The sequence below is a fragment of the Dipteris shenzhenensis genome, chromosome 13, assembly GCF_047967505.1.
Source record: "Dipteris shenzhenensis isolate YYH24624 ecotype China chromosome 13, Dip_SZ_1.0, whole genome shotgun sequence".
Lineage (NCBI taxonomy): Eukaryota > Viridiplantae > Streptophyta > Polypodiopsida > Gleicheniales > Dipteridaceae > Dipteris > Dipteris shenzhenensis.
This window is the reverse complement of record NC_141608.1, coordinates 30356610-30376957: the sequence shown is the minus strand read 5'-3', so window position 1 is coordinate 30376957 and position 20348 is coordinate 30356610. Positions and strand designations below refer to the sequence as shown.

The following is a 20348-nucleotide window of genomic DNA, read 5'->3' as shown; positions in this document are numbered from 1 at the left end:
CTTAGGAGGAACATGTCTAACCTCATTCACGTGCACTTCTTCTATGAGTTTGTCACCATTTCAATTTTAAAATTTGTCAATCTTTTTTTTTCCGGAAAGAGAATTATATTAAGAAAAATAAAAAAAGCAGCTATAGAGCTTAAATTACATGGTGGCTCAAAGAGGTTTAGCTGCTGTTGTCAACACCCGTGAGTGGCTTCTAATTCTAAGTTATGGGCATTTGAATTTGGGTCAACTTTTGATGCATTTTGCACAAAGGGGTGCAAGTTGATTTTTTGGGCTATGTGTGAAACTATGGAAGATTCTTTGACGATGTTCCTCTGACCATACGTTGAGTTGACCTAAGTTGGGGACATGTTTGATTAACTTAATAGAGTTTAGGTCTGATTGTTCGAACCATGGTAATGGGACCATGGATTAGCCTGATTGTGATGATGTGGTAAATGATGTGCCCTTATCTACCATAAATTCAAAATTTGAAGGCTCAATTCATCTGCCACAATGATTTGGTAAATGATATTGCCTTATGTACCATATGTTCGAATTTGAAGGCTCAATTTATCTACAACATCGCAATTGTTTGGATATGGTGATGTGGCCCGCTATCTTACCACATGCCACTTCACCTTTCACCTGAAGTCTATGTGGCATCCACTGTTACCATTGCTTATTTAATTTGAGTCCATTCCGTTAGTAATGATCCACAAAACAAAAGTGTTAAAAATCCACATTCTTTCAGAATCTTTCTGCATTAAAAATTTATTATACAATATTATACTCAATCTTTTAACCCATGGAAATCCTTTATTATAATATCTTACGTATATTTTAGAGACATCCTTACATATGCTGTGACAATTATCATAAACTTGAAGATTTTTCGAAGTCTGAATAGAGATGCCAATGGGTGTATTGATAAGCCCAAAATCCATGAGCAATTTCTTAGCGTGACCACACAGGAGGGGTTCCCTTTCCTTCTCTGGCTTTGCCTCCACAACCAAGTCCAGAATCGGCACCAGTCCTCTCTCTTTCATTAGCTTGCTTAATCTATCTAGTTTGATATTGCACTCGTTGCTCTGTGGGAAGCTTTTGTTCCTCACAACAAACTCATGCATCGTGTGGCTGAGCTCAATTGAGGCACTCCCAAGCATTTTTTGTGCACCTGCACATTTTCTCATCTCTTCTATCTTATTAACATCTGCCCACTTGTGAGCTTCAGCATAAATATTAGACATAAGCACATATCCAGATGCATCAGTGGGATGCAATTGAACAATCGAGTTAAAGCATCGTCTTCCTATATGAATGTTACTGTGTGTTCTGCAGCTAGTGAGCAGTGACCTCCAAAGGCTAGCCTCTGGTTCAATTGGCATGGTTCGGAGAAAATCCTCAGCTTCAGTCAAGCATCCTGCACGCCCAAGAAGATTGATAATGCAGCTATATTGTTCAATATTGCATGCAATTCCATGGCCTTCTCCCATAGATCTGAGATATTCTTGACCCTTTTTCAGCAAGCCTGCATGACCGTAAGTAGTAATGATACTAGTGAATATAATACTATCTGGCTTCAAACCATGATACTGCATTTCCTCTAAATATTGGCCAGCCAACTTGCAGTTACCATGCACAGCATATCCTGAAATCATGGCACCCCAAGTTACCACATCTCGACTTGGTAACCTTTTGAACACTTCGCCTGCCTCCTTTAAGCCTCCACATTTGGCATACATGTCTACAACGCTGTTCCCAACAACAGGATCTGTATCAAGACCGCTTTGAATTATCTGGTCATGAATCAACATGCCCTGTGCTATAGCTCCTATGCTGCCACATGCTTTTAAGATGGATAAAACTGTGACTTTCCCTGGCTTTATGCCCTCTTCTAGCATTCTCTGAAGAAGTGCGAGAGCAAAACCATTATGCTCATGGTGGCCATATCCAGCAATCATGGTGCCCCATGACACCTCATCCCTACATGGCAACTCAGCAAACACTTTGTGGGCCTCTGCAAGGCTCCCGCATTTGACATACATGTCTATAAGAGCATTCCCAATAACCAAGTCCATTTCCAGCCCATGCCAGATGATCTGATAATGTACAAGCCTTCCTTCAATTATGGCTCCAATGCCAGAGCACGCCTTCATGATAGATACAAAAGAAACTTTGCTTGGCTTTATGCCCTCCTGCTGCATATTTTGAAAAAGGTCAAGGGCAAGTAAACCATGACCATGCTGGGCATATCCTGCAATCATTGCACCCCATGACACCACGTCTTGAATTGGCAGTTCATCAAATACTTTGCGAGCCTCATCTAGTCTCCCACACTTGCTATACATGTCAACTAGAGTGCTCCCAACAACTAAATCTGATTTCAGTCCACTCTTTATGACATGATTGTGTATCAACCTACCCTGCCTAACACTTCCCATGCTGCCACAAGCCTTCAGAATGCATAATAGCATAATCTTGCTTGGCTTGATGCCCACATATTGCATCTTCTCAAAAAGTTCAAGGGCAACAAATCCATGCCCATGCATTGCATAACCTGCAATCATTGCAGCCCATGATACAGCATCTCTAGTCTGCAACTTATCAAACACTTCTGTTGCAGCCTTTAAGCTCCCACATTTGGCATACATGTCAACAAGAGTGTTCCCAACTGGAGTATCAGTATCAAGTCCACTCCTGATTATCTCAGCATGTATAAATCTGCCACGTTGTATTGCTCGAATGCTGCCACATGCTTTCAAGATACACAAGTATGTAACTCGGCCTGGCTTTATACCATCTTTTTGCATTTCATCAAACATTTCAAGAGCAGAAAGACTGTATCCATGCTGGACATATCCTGAAATCATAGCGCTCCAGGATACAACATCTTTACAACGCAGAGTATAGAACACTTTGCCTGCCTCCTGTAGGCTCTCCGACTTAGCATACATATCCACAAGGGTGTTTCCAATTATTAAATCTGATGCTAGCCCACTCCTGACGATTTGATCATGCATTAGCTGCCCTTGTCTAATAGATCTTACGCTGCTACATGCTTTCAACATGCACAATACTGTGACTTTATCTGGTGCAACGCCCTCTTCATTCATGATTTCATACAACTTGAGAGCAGTTTCACTTTTTCCAAGATTTACATGTGCTGATATTATAGCATTCCATGTGAAGACGCTCGGTTTTAATATTTTGCTAAATATTTTGTTTGCTTCCAGCAAGCTCCCACATAAAGTGTAGAGGCGAATAAGATTGTCACCCCAAAATACATTAAAATCCAGTCCTCTCTTGACAATTGAAGAATGTACAAGCCTGCCAGCTCTCAAATCTTTGAATTGGGTACATCTCTGCAGGCAAAAGTAAACGACATTCGTAGGTGTATAAGTCCCTTGCTGGTCCGAAATGTATACTGCCTGAAGAGCCTCGTCCAGCTGTTCTTCCTTACACACTTTGTTCACCTGAAAGTCAAAAGCTTCACTGCACCCCCAAGAGAGAAAAGGAAAGGCGGATCAGCATTAAGAGTATCAGAAATGAACCATAGAGTCGAGCAGTAACTGCTTGTACACTAGCTGCAGATATGAAAACTACCATACGTAGCCTTTTGTCCATACCTTAGACGGAATTCTATTGGTTCTCCACATTGTACACCAGATTCGCAATGACGTTGGGCAGTCACAGCCGCACGACAATGTACGTCTCTCCATGGCAAATTTGATAAATCATGGACCCAAACAAACTTCACATATTCCTGGGTCTTCTGCAGGGTTAATCCCATATTACAACTGTCAAAGATTAAAATGACTCACTCGGTGACTTACCACGGCATCCTTTACAGGCATATTCATGCTCAACATGTACCCCTCTCCTGTCAAGCATCCGAAAAATCCTTCCACCATTACGGCTCTGACTGCAGACATTTAACACAGCATGAGAGCACGAGCTTCTTGGATCCCCGTAGACCGCACCGACCTTTTTGAAGTGCTGAGTCGAGTGTTAGCATTAACAGAGCATGACGATGATCGGCCATTTACACTCATGCTCATTTAAACCCAGAAGAGTCCATTCACTGACGAACTTGTCTCTGAACGAATTTTTTATGGACTCAAATTTTGCCTTCACATCTCCTCCCTGATTGCAAACTGTAAATTCCATAGCTGGTCAGAAAATATGCAATCTGCACCTTGCATCTCACTTCTGGTTTAGATCTGCAAAAATCTGTATTAGGACGATTCATATAGCCGAGAACTTATAGGTGCATTAGTCTGAAAAATCTTGGTGCAATAGTTCTTGTCCCCCAAAAAGATCAAAAAAGTTGTTTTATTGATTATAAACGAGTGACCCCTCTAAGAAGGGTTAGCGACCCATCTTCATGCATGTGTTTACATTTGTTAGTAGTGCCCTCATGCATGTGTTTACATTTGTTAGTAGTGCCCCGTTCGCGGCAAAGCTCTAGCTACTAGAAAGATACTATTTTGGAAGCCCTTTGAAAGGGGGACAAGAGCAGTTTAGTACTCAGCCACTTGGGGGCAATGCTGTAGGCACGTGTGTCTCTTGTTTCCTCCATAAATAATAAAATGGAGTTGCACATGTACACACATTCCTACATGGCACCACCATATAGTAGCTCCAAAAAAATCTGAGCAACCTTATAGTGCTATTGTTACAATTGAAAAGTTGGCACAAAACTTTTGTGCAATACACACATACTGAATAACCTAAGGATGATCCAATTATGAAAATTGTTTGTCAAAACTTTGGGTTCCAATACAATGTCAAATAAGGTGTACCAAGGTAATTTCAATTGCCATAGGCTAAAATATGGTCCAACTTAGGGCTCACTCTTGTCATAATAGCTGACAAACTATTCAAACTAACTTTAAAGGTCGACACCTGGCACGCAACAAAGTAACCTGCTCCTTTAGGTTGCCAACTTGTAGCCTACAACCTTTATCACACACAAGCGAGCCTTCCCTACCACCCCCCAGAAGATTATGCATATGCTCATTTGCGGGCTTCGCACTATTCTCAATCCGGATAATCCTCGAATTGATAGTTTCATTGCTTGCACCCATTCCCTCTCCTATTACTCCACTATTATCCAAATGAATTTCACCCCATAAGGAGCGTAGATATGTTGTGTTCATCGAATTCACATGCTCGGTACGCTCACATACATCCTAAATGGACTTTAATTTCTTTGCAACATCGATAATATGTTGCCTTGAAATGTTGTTGTTCACCTATGGACTTTAGATGTTGTGCAATAGCGATGGTGCTTTGTCGAGAAGATGACATGCACTTAGATGTCCGTTTGGTTGCATAGATGGAAGATCCTCCTCTTGCGAGTCGTTTCACCATTCGAAGACATTGTTGCTTACAAATGGTCGACATCACGATATCAGGAATCACCTCCGCAATGTTTGGAACAATGACTGAAGCCATATTCATAACTGTGCCCAAAATAATGTGTAAAAACATGTTTAGGTTTGGAACGATTACATGTGTTTATCTGTATGTGTGTGTGTGTGTGTGTGTGTGTGCACACACACACACATATATACATCCTCCTTTCTCTCTATATATGACTGTGTGTATGTATAGTCATATTATATAGATAGATAGGTAGATATAGAGCTCATGTATTTGGGCATTTTGTTATTATACTAACTAAGCACTTATATGAATCTGTGTATAGCCATATAGGTGCATGTATGTGAATATGATATATAAACACAAACATATATACAGGGCATCTAACTTAATGGAACATAATCATAAACATGTGTAGTATACATGTGTGTCTAAAGCATAGATATGCACGTATGTGTATAGCTATGCATAAGGCAAAAGAGTCATGTGTGTGTAGGTGTGTGCGTGCACTATATTACCTTTACCTTATAAACAAAAATAATAAACAAATAATCATTACCAACCTAATGTAATGAAGGATGCAGAGATAATGGTGGTGTAGATGGCTGGTGAGCTAGCCACGATCACACGGGAGTGCCTACAATGAAAAAATACAAAAAGGAAGGGTTAAGTTAGGTGTGCATTTGTAAGTGTGTGTATGTAGTTAGAAAATACATATAATCCAGGGACTCTTTGAAAATAAAGTAGTATATATATCCTTCTTTCTCTCTCTATGAGAGCGTGTATGTATGGTCATATCTGTGTGTAGCCATATAGGTGCATGTATGTGAATATGATATATAAACACAAACATATATAGATGGAATCTAACTTAATGGAACGTAATCATAAGCATGTGTAGTATAGATGTGTGTGTAAAGCATAGATATGCATGTATGTGTATAGCTACAAATGATGCAAAAGAGCCATGTGTGTGTGGGTGCGCGCGCACTATACTACCTTTACCTTATAAACAATAAAAATAAACAATAAACATTACCAACTTGATGTAATGAAGGATGTAGATGAGAGATAATGGCAGTGCAGATGGTTGGCGAGCTAACCACGATCACAGAAGAGTCCCTACGATGAAAAAATACAAAAAGAATAGGTTAAGTTAGGTGTGCATTTGTAATTGTGTGTATGCAGTTAGACTATCCATATAATACAAAGTAGCTTGAGCCATCTACGACGGGTTAGCGACCCAACTTCATCATGTGTCAAGTTGGAAGTTAGGCCCTAGGAATAAAATTTTAAGTTTTATTTATAAAATATTTGAATGCTTTTGAAGGAATTTTAAATATGACCTTGGTTAAGCTAGACTGTTGTGATATGAGCAGGAGACAAACTAAAGGCATATGAGAGCTATCTCATTATCGAGCTCAAGCAAAAAAGATGAATCTTCAATCAGATTTGCATTGTCTTGGTCGAGCATCTAGTGACTTGGATGGCGAAATCGATTGAGGGAGCTAGTGGGCAAGCATTGAGGACCTCACCATCAACCTTGTGGGTCTCGAGGACACAATCAAGGGCTACTCATGTCTTGTTTCTCTTCTCTAACCTTCAGCTACTAGCGTGTGGGGGTTAAAGGTCATTGTGCCTTTACCCCGGTTATGTACAATACTCAAACACATATATAAATGAATGAAAAAGAAGATTAGGGTGGTTCTGTACCCACCAAAACTTGTGTGGCTCTCTATTTCTCTCTCTCCCTCTTCCGTTCTTGCTTCCGTTGAGAGCACTCTCAACTGGTATCAGAGCTCGGGTGATCTAGCTGAGTGTGCGTGAATGCTTGAAGCTCAGCAGCTCTGTGGAAGGAAGAAGAAGCTCTGTGGGAAGCTTTGTGGGTGACTTTACTTGCATCCGAGTGTGCAGAGACCTTGGAGGAACCTTTGGAAAAGTCACTTTGGTTTTACGAAGTGGTTTTGAGAGCCTGTTAAGTGTTTTCAAAGAAAAAGTCATTTTTTGAGCTTTTCCCTGTTCTGTTCAATGACAGAGACTCCGTATTGACTTGTAGAGGCAACTATTGCTTGCTTTTGGTGTCCACTTCACTTCAGGAGCTTGGAAACACCTCCATTCTTGAATCTGGGATCATTTCATTGGATTTTTGACTCACTGTGTCAGTTTTTGTGTTTTTTCTGCCCGGATATTGGAACTCAAGTTTGGAGCAACCATTTGCAGATCTGTCAATTCCAGTGGACTCAGGAGGTCCTAAAACTTCTATGTTGCTCATCATTCACACTCCGGTGGAGTTTACAAACAACTTTGTTTCCAAAAACGTTTTTCAATCCGTGTGTTGGACCCAGTGATTGAGACCACGGTTTCCAAAACCGTTTGTCCCATTGCATTTCTGTCTGAGGGGGAGGGGTTTATAACACTTCCGGAAGTATTACCGGAGGCCTAGGGCCACTGGTGCGAGAAGCGAGTAAGACATGCCATAAGTGTCACGGATGGTATGTAGGCGATGGATGGTATGTAGGTGAGTGCTTGTCGATGGTGTCAACTATGTGCAAGCGGTACAAGTGCTGAAGTGATGTGAGCAAGAAGAAGACCAAAGCGGAACAACATCACGAAAGCCAACCCTCGATATGAACTGCAAGAACTTCAAGCACATGACACAGGTCCGTTGTACCAGGTGAAGGGAGAGGGGGGGGGAAGAACACAACGGAAAGAGATTTTTGAGTAGCGGAGCAGAGACAGAGAGTAGCATAACTCATTAGAAAGCAAGATGATGGGTACACCCCTAGAAGATACACACGAGGCGAGCTCTTGACTCTAGCCTCTCACTCCTTCACTCACGCCTCTCGCCCCTGCCAGAATGTTTCTCTCCCTTTCCCCTTTCCCCCTCTTCACCTTCTCCTCCTCTGCTCCACCCCCTGCTACCCATCTCCTCTCCTTCTCCCTATTGGATGTCTTCTTGCACCCTTAGCCATCCTTAGCCATTCCACCGTTTGTGGGCCGCTCTGTCCTTGATGGCTTCCGCAACACTCCAGCCTGTCCTGGGTCAGTGAATCCCATGCTCCATATGTTCTCCTGTCTATTCCATGCGCTCCTGACACTAGTTGGTTGAGAGGGTTGGTGCACCATCTATGCCTCTTAATTGTTGGACTGCTTCCCATGTGCACCAACAGGTGTATCCCGTGTACCATTGCGCCAGTACTTCCCTCTGATTGACTTTGACCATGGTGAGTCGAGGTTGAGGTTTGGCACTCTTCGGTCATGTATTGCTTCCGTCATACCCAAGTCAGGTCAAGTCATGTCCAAGTCATGTCCATATGTGAACACGCTGCGACTAGGTATGACCAAGGTCTAACAACTTGGCATGTTGCTGACGTGACCATGACGTGACCCAGGTGTGACTCTTGGTGGGTCGCCATAAACTTTGAGTACAACAGATCCCCCGCCACTATCATTCACCGTCCCGGTGAATGACTGAGAATCTGTGTGAGAGAAAGTTAAGTATAAATTACAAATAAGAAAGTGACCTTGTGGTTGATATCCCAAAACTGAAAAGAAAGGGCTCATGGCCTTACAACTATAAAACTGAAAAAAAAACTGGCTCATGGCCATACAACTGTAAAACTTAGGGGGGGGAAAAAAAAAAACTGGCTCATGGCCATACAACTCCAAAATTCCTTATTTACATGAGACTGCAGAATCCAAATGGACAGAGCTCGCAAAAACAAATGCCGAACTAAAAGATCCAGGAGCTACTGCTTGCTGGATGAAGGTCAGGGAGGGGGAGGGGGTGGGTGTGGTGGGTGTGCTGATGTTCCGGGGCTGGTCCTTGCCTCTTCCTCGATTGTGTCCATGAGGTTGCGGATGTCCTCGTATTTGGATCTGTGGTAGCCATACCTGTAATGATCACATCGAGATTTGAGAGCAGCATTTTCAGCTTGCAGCCCATGGAAGTTGTCTTGCAAACTTGGAATGTGAAACTTGGAGATGGTCCTCCTCCTCGAGAATCTGCTTCATCTGACTCCGCACCACCTCCACCTGTTGATCCACAGTATGCTTATCCTCAGCCAGTGAGGTGTATCTATCCTGTAGGGCTGCAAGCTCCCTCTGGATCTGAGCCTGTTGGGCTGAATGATTGTCCTCCAAAACTTTCTTGTTGGCTGTCCACTCTGCCTCCTTTGCTGCAAGACATTGCTGAAATTCGTCCTGTTGAGTTTTCCACGCAGCCTCCCTTGCCTGTAGAGTTGCTCCCCACTCCGCTTCTTTCACCTACAATGTTGTATCCCATTCTTTATGCATGCTGGCTCCCTGCTTCTCATGTTCCAAGCGGAGGTGTTGCTTCTGTGACAGAAGCTTGCAAACTTGACCCGTAGTATTAAAGAGGGAGGCACCCATCTGAATGAAGCTGTCATCTATAATGCACTGCGCCATATGAAGAGATCTTTTAACCCATGCATACCTGTCCCAATAGGTCATTCGGTCAGCCATATCAATGAGTTCGCCATATTCCTTGAAGGCTGCTTTCATCCCCTCTTGCTCTGGGTCCTCGAGAGCTACCACTGGAGCCAGTGTGTCGATGTCTAGGTAACAGCTTGGAGCTTGGGATACTTTCTTGATGGAAGCGATTGTCTCTTGCAAGGGAAGTGTGAAAATTTGGTCCAGGTCCTCCTCCTCCATGCAAACAGGAGACCTTCCACTTTAATGCATACAGCAGCCGTTTGTGTTCCTGGCTCCATTCCTCTATCTGGGCCTCATGGGTGAATAGATCTCCTGAGGAGGATGCGAAGTAGGTATCCAACATATCATTTTGAGGAAGTGGAGGACAATCCGCTTGAAAAGGTATCTTACCCCAGCAAAAATAACCTCGCCAGGTCGAGTTTCCAGTAAGTCCTGTTCATCAGCAGCCTCCATACTTGGTTCAGGGGTCAGTCGTCGAGACACCCGGGGTGGTGTCTTCGCATCACCAATGGCTCCCAAAGTAAGATTCAAGTTCAATAACCTCTGTCGCTTTGATGCCTCTCCATCAAGAGGTTCCAAGGCAAAGGTGCCTGCTGCCGTAACTTCTGTCGAGGGATCCCCCTGAGTTGGGGGGCCAATGTGCATATCTTTGCACCGTACTGACCCTGATGAGATGATCGGAGGGGGAATGGTCATGACTGCGGGGGAGGTAAGTGGTAATGTCATGCCATGGTGGGTGAGACCTGAGGAGGGCAGGGGAGTGACCGGGAGAACATCATCAGGGAAATCAAAATCTGCCTCGAAGGGGATGGATGGAGAGGTGACTCCTGCATGAGCAACAGATGGCAAAGCTCGAGAGGCTGGCCCAAGAGGGGATGGCTCAGAAACCTGTGCTGCAGATGTGGGTGGTATGGAGACTGGAGAGGAAGAGAGGACAGAGACTGATGCAGCAGAGGCCGAGGATGCTGGGGCCGCACTAAGGGCCAGTGGAGCTGATCTCAAGTGGGGGATCATAGGAGCGAAGGGTGGGTGGTGAGGAGAAGATGAAGTATGTGAAGGTGGAGGAAAGAGTGTAGGCGTTGTAGCCTGCCACTAGTGCAAGAGGTAGGTGAGGTGAGGTCCACAAGTACAGGTGTGTGTGCTTTTGTGTGTGCGATTTCGAACAGTGGCCCGGAATGTTGAATAAAAGAGGGATGCAAAATCATACTGAGTGATGGTGAAGAGAGCATTGAGAGCAAGACGGATACCTTTCGTGATGTAGTAATGCCCGGGTGCTAAATAGAAGCAAGTGAAGAAGTAGCATGTGATCACTGCTTCTCTGCTTCCACCTTCCAAAACCTTTTTGCAATCATATCCCCTCCTGTTGGGTTTGCACTGTGAAAGGAATGAAAGGAGATGTGGTGAATCGTCGGAAGGAGGCTGAATAGGGAGAGCAGGGAGCCCCATGTACTGTGAGACCAAATTGGGTGTGAGAAGCTGTCTGGAGCCCATGAACTCAAAAGTGTGTGTGACAGAGTCATAAGATCTGATGAATCCTGTACACAGTTCCACATCCATAGGAGGGAAGATGACCTTGTCGAACTCAGTTAGACCCAGGGTCTGGATCTCAGAAGATGTCAATACCGAGGATAGTTTGAGGTTTGGATCAAGAAGAGGTTTAAACATAACCTAAATGTGGGAGAGAGGAGGGGTGGTTATCGAAGGGCTCTGTATCTCTGTTGGCCCACCCGACCCTTCTGAATGTGGTCTTCGTGCAGAGGGGGTGTAATCTGAGCCCCCATGGTCGGAAGAAGAGGCACTGGAGCTCTGAGAGTGGAAAAGAGCCCCCCGCTGCTGTCTTGATTGTGGTGGCTCTCCATCCGAGATGATAGTGATGTCCGGACCAAGATGGGGATGCATCACTGATGAAGACGGCCCTGTTGATGAAGTCGGACCTACCGATGAAATTGGCCCTACCGATGAAATTGGCCTTGCTGATGAAGTTAGCTTTGCTGATGAAGTCGGCCTTGCTGATGGAGTCGGCCCAGCTGTAGAGGCTATAGGCATGGGTGAGGTCATGTGCACTGCATAGGCTGCCTGAGACTTCATGGCGGTATAGAAAGGGATGAAGAGCTTATCTCCGGGCAACCGTGGCTTATACTTGGACTTCTCGAGCATGAAGAAAAAACAAGAGGTGAAGTAGGAGCTAATGATGAAGCAGGAAGGGGAGCTGATGACGAAGCAGGAAGGTGAGTGATGACGAGGCAAGAAAGGAAGCAGGAAGGGAAGGGGAGCTGATGACGAGGCAAGAAGGAAAGCAGGAAAGGAAGGGGAGCTGATGTTGAAGCAGGAAGGTGAGTGATGACGAGGCAAGAAAGGAAGCAAGAAGGGAAGGGGAGCTGATGACGAGGCAAGAAGGAAAGCAGGAAAGGAAGGGGAGCTGATGTTGAAGCAGGGGGTGAGCTGATGACAGGAAGGTCAAGAAAGGGAGGGAAACTGATGACGAAGTAGGAAGAGAGATGATAACAAGAAGGGGAGCTGAAGCAGGAAGGTGAGCAGATGACGAGGCTAGAAAGGAAGCAGGAAAAGGAGGGAAGCTGATGTCGAAGCAGGGGGTGAGCTGATGATAAGGAAGGTCAAGAAAGGGAGGGAAACTGATGACGAAGTAGGAAGGGAGATGATAACAAGAAGGGGAGCTGAAGCAAGAAGGTGAGCAGATGACGAGGCTAGAAAGGAGTTGGCCAGGTGATAACAAGGAGGGGAGTCGATGACGAGGTCCAGAGAGGAAAGCTGGCGAGGTGATAGTGAGGAGGGGAGCTGATGACGAGGTCTGCTAAGAAGGGAATTGGCAACCAGAGTGACTGCAAGGTGATGGAGTCAAGGAGAACGCAAGAGGAGAGAGATGGAGCTGGAAAAGATAGGACACAATGGAGAGGTGACACAAAGTGGAAGGAGAGAGGTGGCGTACTGGGTTGGAGTTGGCCCAAGGTGGCACAGAGTGGAGATGGCGGAGGATGTGGAGGTGGGCAGGGAGTAGGAAGCTGGCAGGAGAGAGGGAGTGGGGCGTAGCCCAGCAGAGTAGGGGAGATGGCACAGGGTGTGGAGGTGGGCAAGGAGCAGGAAGCTGGCACAATTCACTAGAAGAGGGGCTGCCAGGAGGTGGAGATGCGATCCAAGGTAAGATGGTGAAGCAAGGAGAGCTACGTGCAGCAGGAGGGGCTGCTGAGATGGGGTTGCGAGGCTACCAGGAGGATGCACTGCAGATTTCATTGCAGATTTCGTTGATGGAGAAAGCTGCAGGAAAATTCGTTGATGGAGGGAGGGCTGCTATCGCTGGTGGAGGGGAGGCTGTAGGAGAAATCGCTGAGGGAGGGAGAGGGGGCTGCTATCTTGATTAAAGGGGCTGCAGGAGAATTCGCTATGGAGGGAAGGCTGCAAGGGAAATCGCTGCGGGAGGGGAGGCTGCAGGAGAAATCGCTGAGGGAGGGAGAGGGGGCAGCAGGCTATCTTGATGGGAGGGGCTGTAGGAGAATTCGCTATGGAGGGAGAGCTGCAGGAGAAATCGCTGGAGGGGAGGCTATAGGAGAATCGTTGAGGGAGGGAGAGGGGCTGCTATCTTGATGGAAGGGGCTGCAGGAGAATTCGCTATGGAGGGAGAGCTGCAGGAGAAATCGCTGGAGGGGAGGCTGCAGGAGAATCGCTGAGGGAGGGAGAGGGGCTGCTATCTTGATGGAAGGGGCTGCAGGAGAATTCGCTATGGAGGGAGAGCTGCAGGAGAAATCACTGGAGGGGAGGCTACAGGAGAATCGCTGAGGAAGGGAGAGGGGGCTGCTATCTTGATGGAAGGGGCTGCAGGAGGATTCACCGATAGAGGGAAGGGAGCTGCGTATGGTTTCGTTGGAGGGGGGGACAGCCACAAATACACAACCAAAGAGATCCAAATTTAGGAAAGCCAGCCAAAAATAGCATGAGTGGGCTTTAAGATGCGATGGATGAGCTGATCCCAAGGATCCACGCTGAGTTTAGCCAGATGCTATAGCACTGGTCAGAATTGGGAGGTGAGATGAAGGACCGACGCTGAATTTGGTGGCTAAATATAGCCTTGGTGGGAGGTGGTAGGTGAGAGAAAAAGCAGTGTGGGCAAGAGGAAATATTTGAATGAAAACGGTGGGAAAATCGGAATTTGAATTTTATTTTCTCCTGTATAGGCCATTGGACGAGTGTGTCATAAGGGTGAATGAGGCTGAAGGAGGGATGAACCAAGGGTGAACCAAGGTTGAACAAGGGGTGACATTGGTGTGCCCATGGGTGATTGAGGGGTGAACAAGGAGCGGCAAGGAGTGAACAGGGGAGGAACAAGGGGTGACATAGGGAGGAGCATAGGTGACAGAGAGTGAGCTTGGGGGGTGACATAGGAATGAACAAGGGTGAACTAGGAGTGAACAGGGGTGAACATGGGTGACAGAGAGGTGAACATGGGGAGTTGACATAGGAGTGAACAGGGATACAGGGGTGACCTGGAGGTGAACATAGGTGACAGAGAGGTGAACATGGGGAGTTGACATAGGAGTGAACAGGGGTGACCTAGGAGTGACCTAGGAGTGAACAGGGGTGACTTGGAGGTGAACATAGGTGACAGAGAGGTGAACATGGGGAGTTGACATAGAAGTGAACAGGGGTGACCTAGGAGTGAACAAGGGTGACCTAGGAGTGAACATGGGTGACAGAGAGGTGAACATAGGTGACAGAGAGGTGAACATGGGGAGTTGACATAGGAGTGAACAGGGGTGACCTAGGAGTGAACAGGGGTGACCTAGGAGTGAACATGGGTGACAGAGAGGTGAACATGGGGAGTTGACATAGGAGTGAACAGGGGTGACCTAGGAGTGAACAGGGGTGACCTGGAGGTGAACATAGGTGACAGAGAGGTGAACATGGGGAGTTGACATAGAAGTGAACAGGGGTGACCTAGGAGTGAACAGGGGTGACCTAGGAGTGAACATGGGTGACAGAGAGGTGAACATGGGGAGTTGACATAGGAGTGAACAGGGGTGACCTAGGAGTAACAAGGGTGACCTGGAGGTGAACGTAGGTGACAGAGAGGTGAACATGGGGAGTTGACATAGGAGTGAACAGGGGTGACCTAGGAGTGAACATGGGTGACCTGGAGGTGAACATAGGTGAACAGGGTGACCTAGGAGTGAACAGGGGTGACCTAGGAGTGAACATGGGTGATAGAGAGGTGAACATGGGGAGTTGACATAGGAGTGAACAGGGGTGACCTAGGAGTGAACAGGGGTGACCTGGAGGTGAACATAGGTGACAGAGAGTTGAACATGGGGAGTTGACATAGGAGTGAACAAGGGTGACCTAGGAGTGAACAGGGGTGACCTGGAGGTGAACATAGGTGACAGAGAGGTGAACATGGGGAGTTGACATAGGAGTGAACAGGGGTGACCTAGGAGTGAACAGGGGTGACCTGGAGGTGAACATAGGTGACAGAGAGGTGAACATGGGGAGTTGACATAGGAGTGAACAAGGGTGACCTAGGAGTGAACAGGGGTGACCTAGGAGTGAACATGGGTGACAGAGAGGTGAACATGGGGAGTTGACATAGGAGTGAACAGGGGTGACCTAGGAGTGAACAAGGGTGACTTAGAGGTGAACATAGGTGACAGAGAGGTGGATTACCATTGCAATTGGCATTTTCTTTTGGGCCAGATTTGCTCATATGGATGCATAGTATATGCACATGAGTCAGATGCTTTGAGACATGAGTTTTGGTGATATTTCACTCTATTGTGCCATACACATTTGGTTGCACCTGGTATTTGGTGTGATTCTCTCTTGTAGGCACTAGCATTTGGGATTTTTGCTTCATTTGCATCATGGCATCGTCTTCCATGTCTGAAAAGGAGTTTTTTAGCACTAAAAAGTTTGATGGGACAAACTTTTCTTTGTGGAAAGAACAAATAAGGGTTGTGCTTATTCAAAAGAAGCAGATTAAACCCTTGGCAGGGATTGAAGCTAAGCCTGCAAATATGTCTGAGGATGATTGGAATGAGTTAGATGCATTAGCAAAATCTACTATTAGACTTTATCTTGCAGAGTCAGTTTATTTCACAGTAGTAAATGAGCAGACTACGGAAGATTTGTGGAAGAAACTATGTGCCACTTATGAAAAGGAAACTGCCTCTAATAAAATTTACCTCATGAAGAGGTTGTTTGAGCTGCAGATGAAGGAAGGGGTCTCCATTGCTTCTCACTTCAATGAATTCAGTATTATTTTCAGCCAGCTTCAGGCTCAGAAGATGAATTTTGATGCGGAGACTAAGGCAATGTTTCTCTTCTGTTCATTGCCATCCTCATAGGATACTTCCGTACAGTTGTCAGTAACTCTGCACCTAGTAGAGTACTGAAATTTGATGATGTTGTGGGTAGCTTGGTCTATGGACGGCAACAAGCAGGATGCAACCTTAAATGTGCAAAGGGGCAGATCATAGTTTAGAGGGAAGTCCCAAGAAAGAGGGAAGTCTCGTAGCAAATCCAGGGCACGGAACATTGAGTGTTACCACTGTGGCAAGAAGGGCCATATGAAAAAGGATTGCTACAAGCAGAAAAGAGAGCAAAAGGATAAGAAAAAGAATGCAAATTGGGGTGCAAATCAAAAGGAAGAGAGTCCAAGGGAGGACAAAGGAAAAGTGAAGATCGAGGAGATCAATGCAGTCACACATGATAGTGACAATGACGTTCTCTTCATGTCTAGTTTATTTGCAGAGTTGCTTACCACTTTAGATGATGCATATTCCCAGGATTGGATTTTGGATTCTGGTGCTTCATTCCATGTTACTCCCCATAGGGAATGGTTCTCCACTTATGACAGTGGAAAGATAGGTTGTGTGCATCTTGGAAATGACTATGCATGTGACATAGTGGGAGTAGGTGACATAAAGTTTTCTTTTGCAAATGGGTCTGCATTTATTTTGAAACATGTGAGACATGTGCCTAAGTTGACCAAGACTCTTATTTCAATGGGTCAGCTAGATGATGCTGTTTTCACACCAATTTTGGCTTTCAAAGTTGGAAAATTCAGAAGGGCTCTATGCTTTTGGCCAGGGGTGCTAAGTGTGGGATTTTGTATCCCTTACATGTATCAGGGGTATTTGATCATGTTGTTGCAATAACCGAGCAGCCAAGCACTTCTTTGTGGCATTGCAGGCTGGGGCACATGAGCCAGAATGGAATGAAACTTTATGCCGTTTGGGTTATGTACCGCATTGGAGTTTCTCTGATTTTGAATTTTGTGAGCACTGTCTCTATGGGAAGTAGACTAAATCAGCCCATAAAAGAAGGGGAAAGAAAGAGTTTGAAGAGCTTGATTTGGTGCATTCAGATGTATGTGGTCCCATGCCTACACGGTCATTAGGCGGGGTTGAATACTATGTGACATTCATTAATGATGCAACTAGGAAAGTGTGGGCTTATGCTATAGCTCGAAAGAGTGATGTGTTCCAGGTATTTCAGAAATGGCTGGCCTTGGTTGAGAATAAGTCAAGTAGAACACTTAAATGCCTATGGACTGACAATGGTGGAGAGTATCTCTCTCATGACTTTTAGCGTTTCTGTGATACACGTGGGATTACATCCCCTCGTACTCCAGAGCAAAATCCAGTTGCAAAAAAGATGAACCGTACCATTCAAGAAAGGTTGCAATGCATGCTTTCCAATGCAAGTCTTTCTGGTGGTTTTTGGGATGAGGCAATGAAGACTGCAGTGCATGTGATCAATAGATCACCTAATAAGAGTTTGGATGGTGGTATTCCTGAAGAGGCATGGAGTGGCAAGAAGCCTTCTTATGTTGCTTGCCCTTCAAAAAAGTGTGGCAGACTTTCACTGTGCTTCTGATAGGTGGAAGTCCCTTTGTAATACACTTTGGAATAGAAACATCTACTTTTAATAATCTTCTTACCCATATATTTAATGGATCTCACCCAAAAGTTTGTATGTTGTAGAGGGAAGGAACCTAAAACCTATTTATCTTGTGCTTTAGAGAACTTGGAGCATTAGGATTTTAGATTGATCCAAGTGGTCAAAAGAAGTTTCCCTTAGCATGTTTTAAGTCCATGATGTAGTCCTTGTTTAATCTCAAGCTGAAGAATTTCAAGTCCTTGTGCATGCAATGCTATCATTTGTTATGGATAACTTTGAGCTGAGTTTGTCGAGACTTAAAACATGCAATGCCCTCATATCCTGAATATATCCTCTATGCAAAGGGAATTATTATTGTCAGTAATTTGTTCCAGATGATGATGTTATGGTAGAGGCTAGGTGGTCAAGAGACTTTGAAGATGACATAAATAGAGAGGACTCAATGGCTTCAAAAAGACTTGAGCTTCAAAAGAAGCTAGATCCTAAGTCTAGGAAATGCATCTTTTTGGGTTATGGTGAAAGTGGAGAGATGGGCTATCATCTTTGGGATCCAGAAGCAAAGAAGATCATACGCAGCCACGATGTAGTCTTCAATGAGAAGAAGATGCATAAGGCACCCATGAGGGATGCGGAAATGAGGAGAATCGCTTTCTAGGATGTGAATCCACCTGCATATGTTGATAGACAACAAGCTGTCCATGCACCAAATGTGCAAGAAATGGTACCACCAAGTACTCCCACAGGTATACAATCAAGGGTAGATGATGGATCATCTATTGGTGGAAATGATGAGCCAAATGTGGTTGATATGCAGGTGGTACAGCAAGTTGAAATGCCCTTCAGAAGTGTCTAGACTGCCTGATAGGGTTGTTCCAGGCGTAGACTATGTGATGCGTGCTAATTGTGGGGAGCCTTCTTGCTACAGAGAGGCTATGATGCATGAGGATCAACACAAGTGGGAGTATGCTATGCAAATATGCAATCAGAGATGAGTTCACTTATGAAGAATAAGACTTGGGACTTGATTTCTTTGCCACATGGAAAGAAAGCATTGCCATGTAAATGGATCTACAAAATGAAGGTCATAGGTGATGATGTGGCTTGGTACACGGACCGTTTGGTCACTAAAGGGTTCAAGCAAGAGAAGGGTGTGGACTTTGATGAGATATTCTCTCCGGTTTTAAAGATGACCACACCTGGATGCATGCTTGGACTAGTGGCATCAGAGGATATGGAGCTTATGCAGATGGATGTCAAGACAGTTTTCTTGCATGGGGATTTGCATGAGGGAATTTACATTGTGCAGCTAGAAGGCTTTGAAGAAAAGGGCAAAGAGCATTTAGTTTGCAAGCTAAAGAAGAGTCTCTATGGTCTTAAGCAAGTGCCTAAAGAATGGTATCAGAAGTTTGATGCTTTCATTTGGTCCCAGGGCTTTAGAAGGAGTTGAATTGATCACTGCCTCTACACTGAAAGGGCTAAGGATAATAGCCTGATAATCTTGGCACTATATGTGGATGATATGCTATTGGCTAGCAAGAATACTTATGAGCTAGATGCATTAAAGGCCAAGTTGCATGAGGCCTTTGATATGAAGGATTTGGGACTTGCAGGTCATATTCTTGGTATGCGCATCACACGTGATCGGAGTAGGAAACTCCTTTGGCTTTCACAAAAAGAGTATGTTACAAAAGTATTGCAGCATTTCAATATGGAGGGGGGGAAGGCAGTGAGTACTCCATTGCCTCCATATGTGAAACTGAGTCATACAGATAGTCCCAAATCAGATGAGGAAAGGGCCATGATGGCCAAGGTTCCTTATGCATCAGCAATTGGGAGTCTTATGTATGCTATGATAGCTACTAGACCAGACATTGCATTTGCAGTGGGAGTTGTTAGCCGGTATATGGCTAATCCAAGAAAGAGGCATTGGGAGGCAGTTAAGTGCATCATGAGGTACATGAAGGGTACCAAGGAGATGTGCATCTACTTTGGTAGAGGAGACATGCGTGTACTTGGGTACATAGATTCAGACTATGCAGGGCATGTGGATAGTAGGAGATCCACTTCTGGTTTTGTGTTCACCTTTGTAGGTGGTGCACTGTCATGGATGTCTCGCACACAGAAGTGCATTGTTTACCACAGAGGCTGAGTATGTTGTAGCCACATAGGGTTGCAAGGAGGCTATATGGCTTGATCAGCTAGTGGGAGATTTGGGGATTCATACAGGTGTACCGACATTGCATAGTGATTCCATGAGTGCTATTCAGCTAGCATGGAATCCGATCTTTCATGCAAAGACCAAACACATTGAGGTTAGGTACCATTTCATCAGGAAGGTACTTGAGGACAAGCGCATAGAGCTTGTCAAGGTTCATACAGATGATAACCCTGCAGATGTGCTGACGAAGAGTCTACCTAGTCAGTGGTTTGAGTATTGTCGTGTATTGATGGGCATTGGATAGTATGCTCACTGGTTGTGCTCCCTTAAAGGCACATTGTTCTTTAAGTGGGAGGTTGTGGGGGTTAAAGGTCACTATGCCTTTACCCCGGTTATGTACAATACTCAAACACATATATAAATGAATGAAAAAGAAGATTAGGGTGGTTCTACA

General features: G+C 45.1%; 1 protein-coding gene across 1 annotated transcript; it reads right to left on the bottom strand.

The window, feature by feature from the left end:
- Window positions 1-671: 671 nt before the first annotated feature.
- On the bottom strand, window positions 672-4200 carry LOC147895278 (pentatricopeptide repeat-containing protein At2g33680-like). Its single transcript, XM_087383442.1, has 2 exons — window positions 3615-4200; window positions 672-3480 (listed from the first exon to the last, which is right to left on the bottom strand). The coding sequence occupies exons 1-2, from the start codon at window positions 3776-3778 to the stop codon at window positions 672-674; spliced, it is 2973 nt and encodes a 990-aa protein (XP_087239568.1). The 5' UTR covers window positions 3779-4200.
- Window positions 4201-20348: the final 16148 nt, after the last annotated feature.

What these genes read in the sequence shown, in the direction of transcription:
- LOC147895278 (XM_087383442.1), bottom strand. Translation starts at nt 3,778, where the DNA reads ATGGGATTAACCCTGCAGAAGACCCAGGAATATGTGAAGTTTGTTTGG. An exon ending in CCAATAGAATTCCGTCTAAG is followed by an intron (nt 3,481 to 3,614) that starts GTATGGACAAAA and finishes TTGGGGGTGCAG; the next exon opens with TGAAGCTTTTGACTTTCAGG.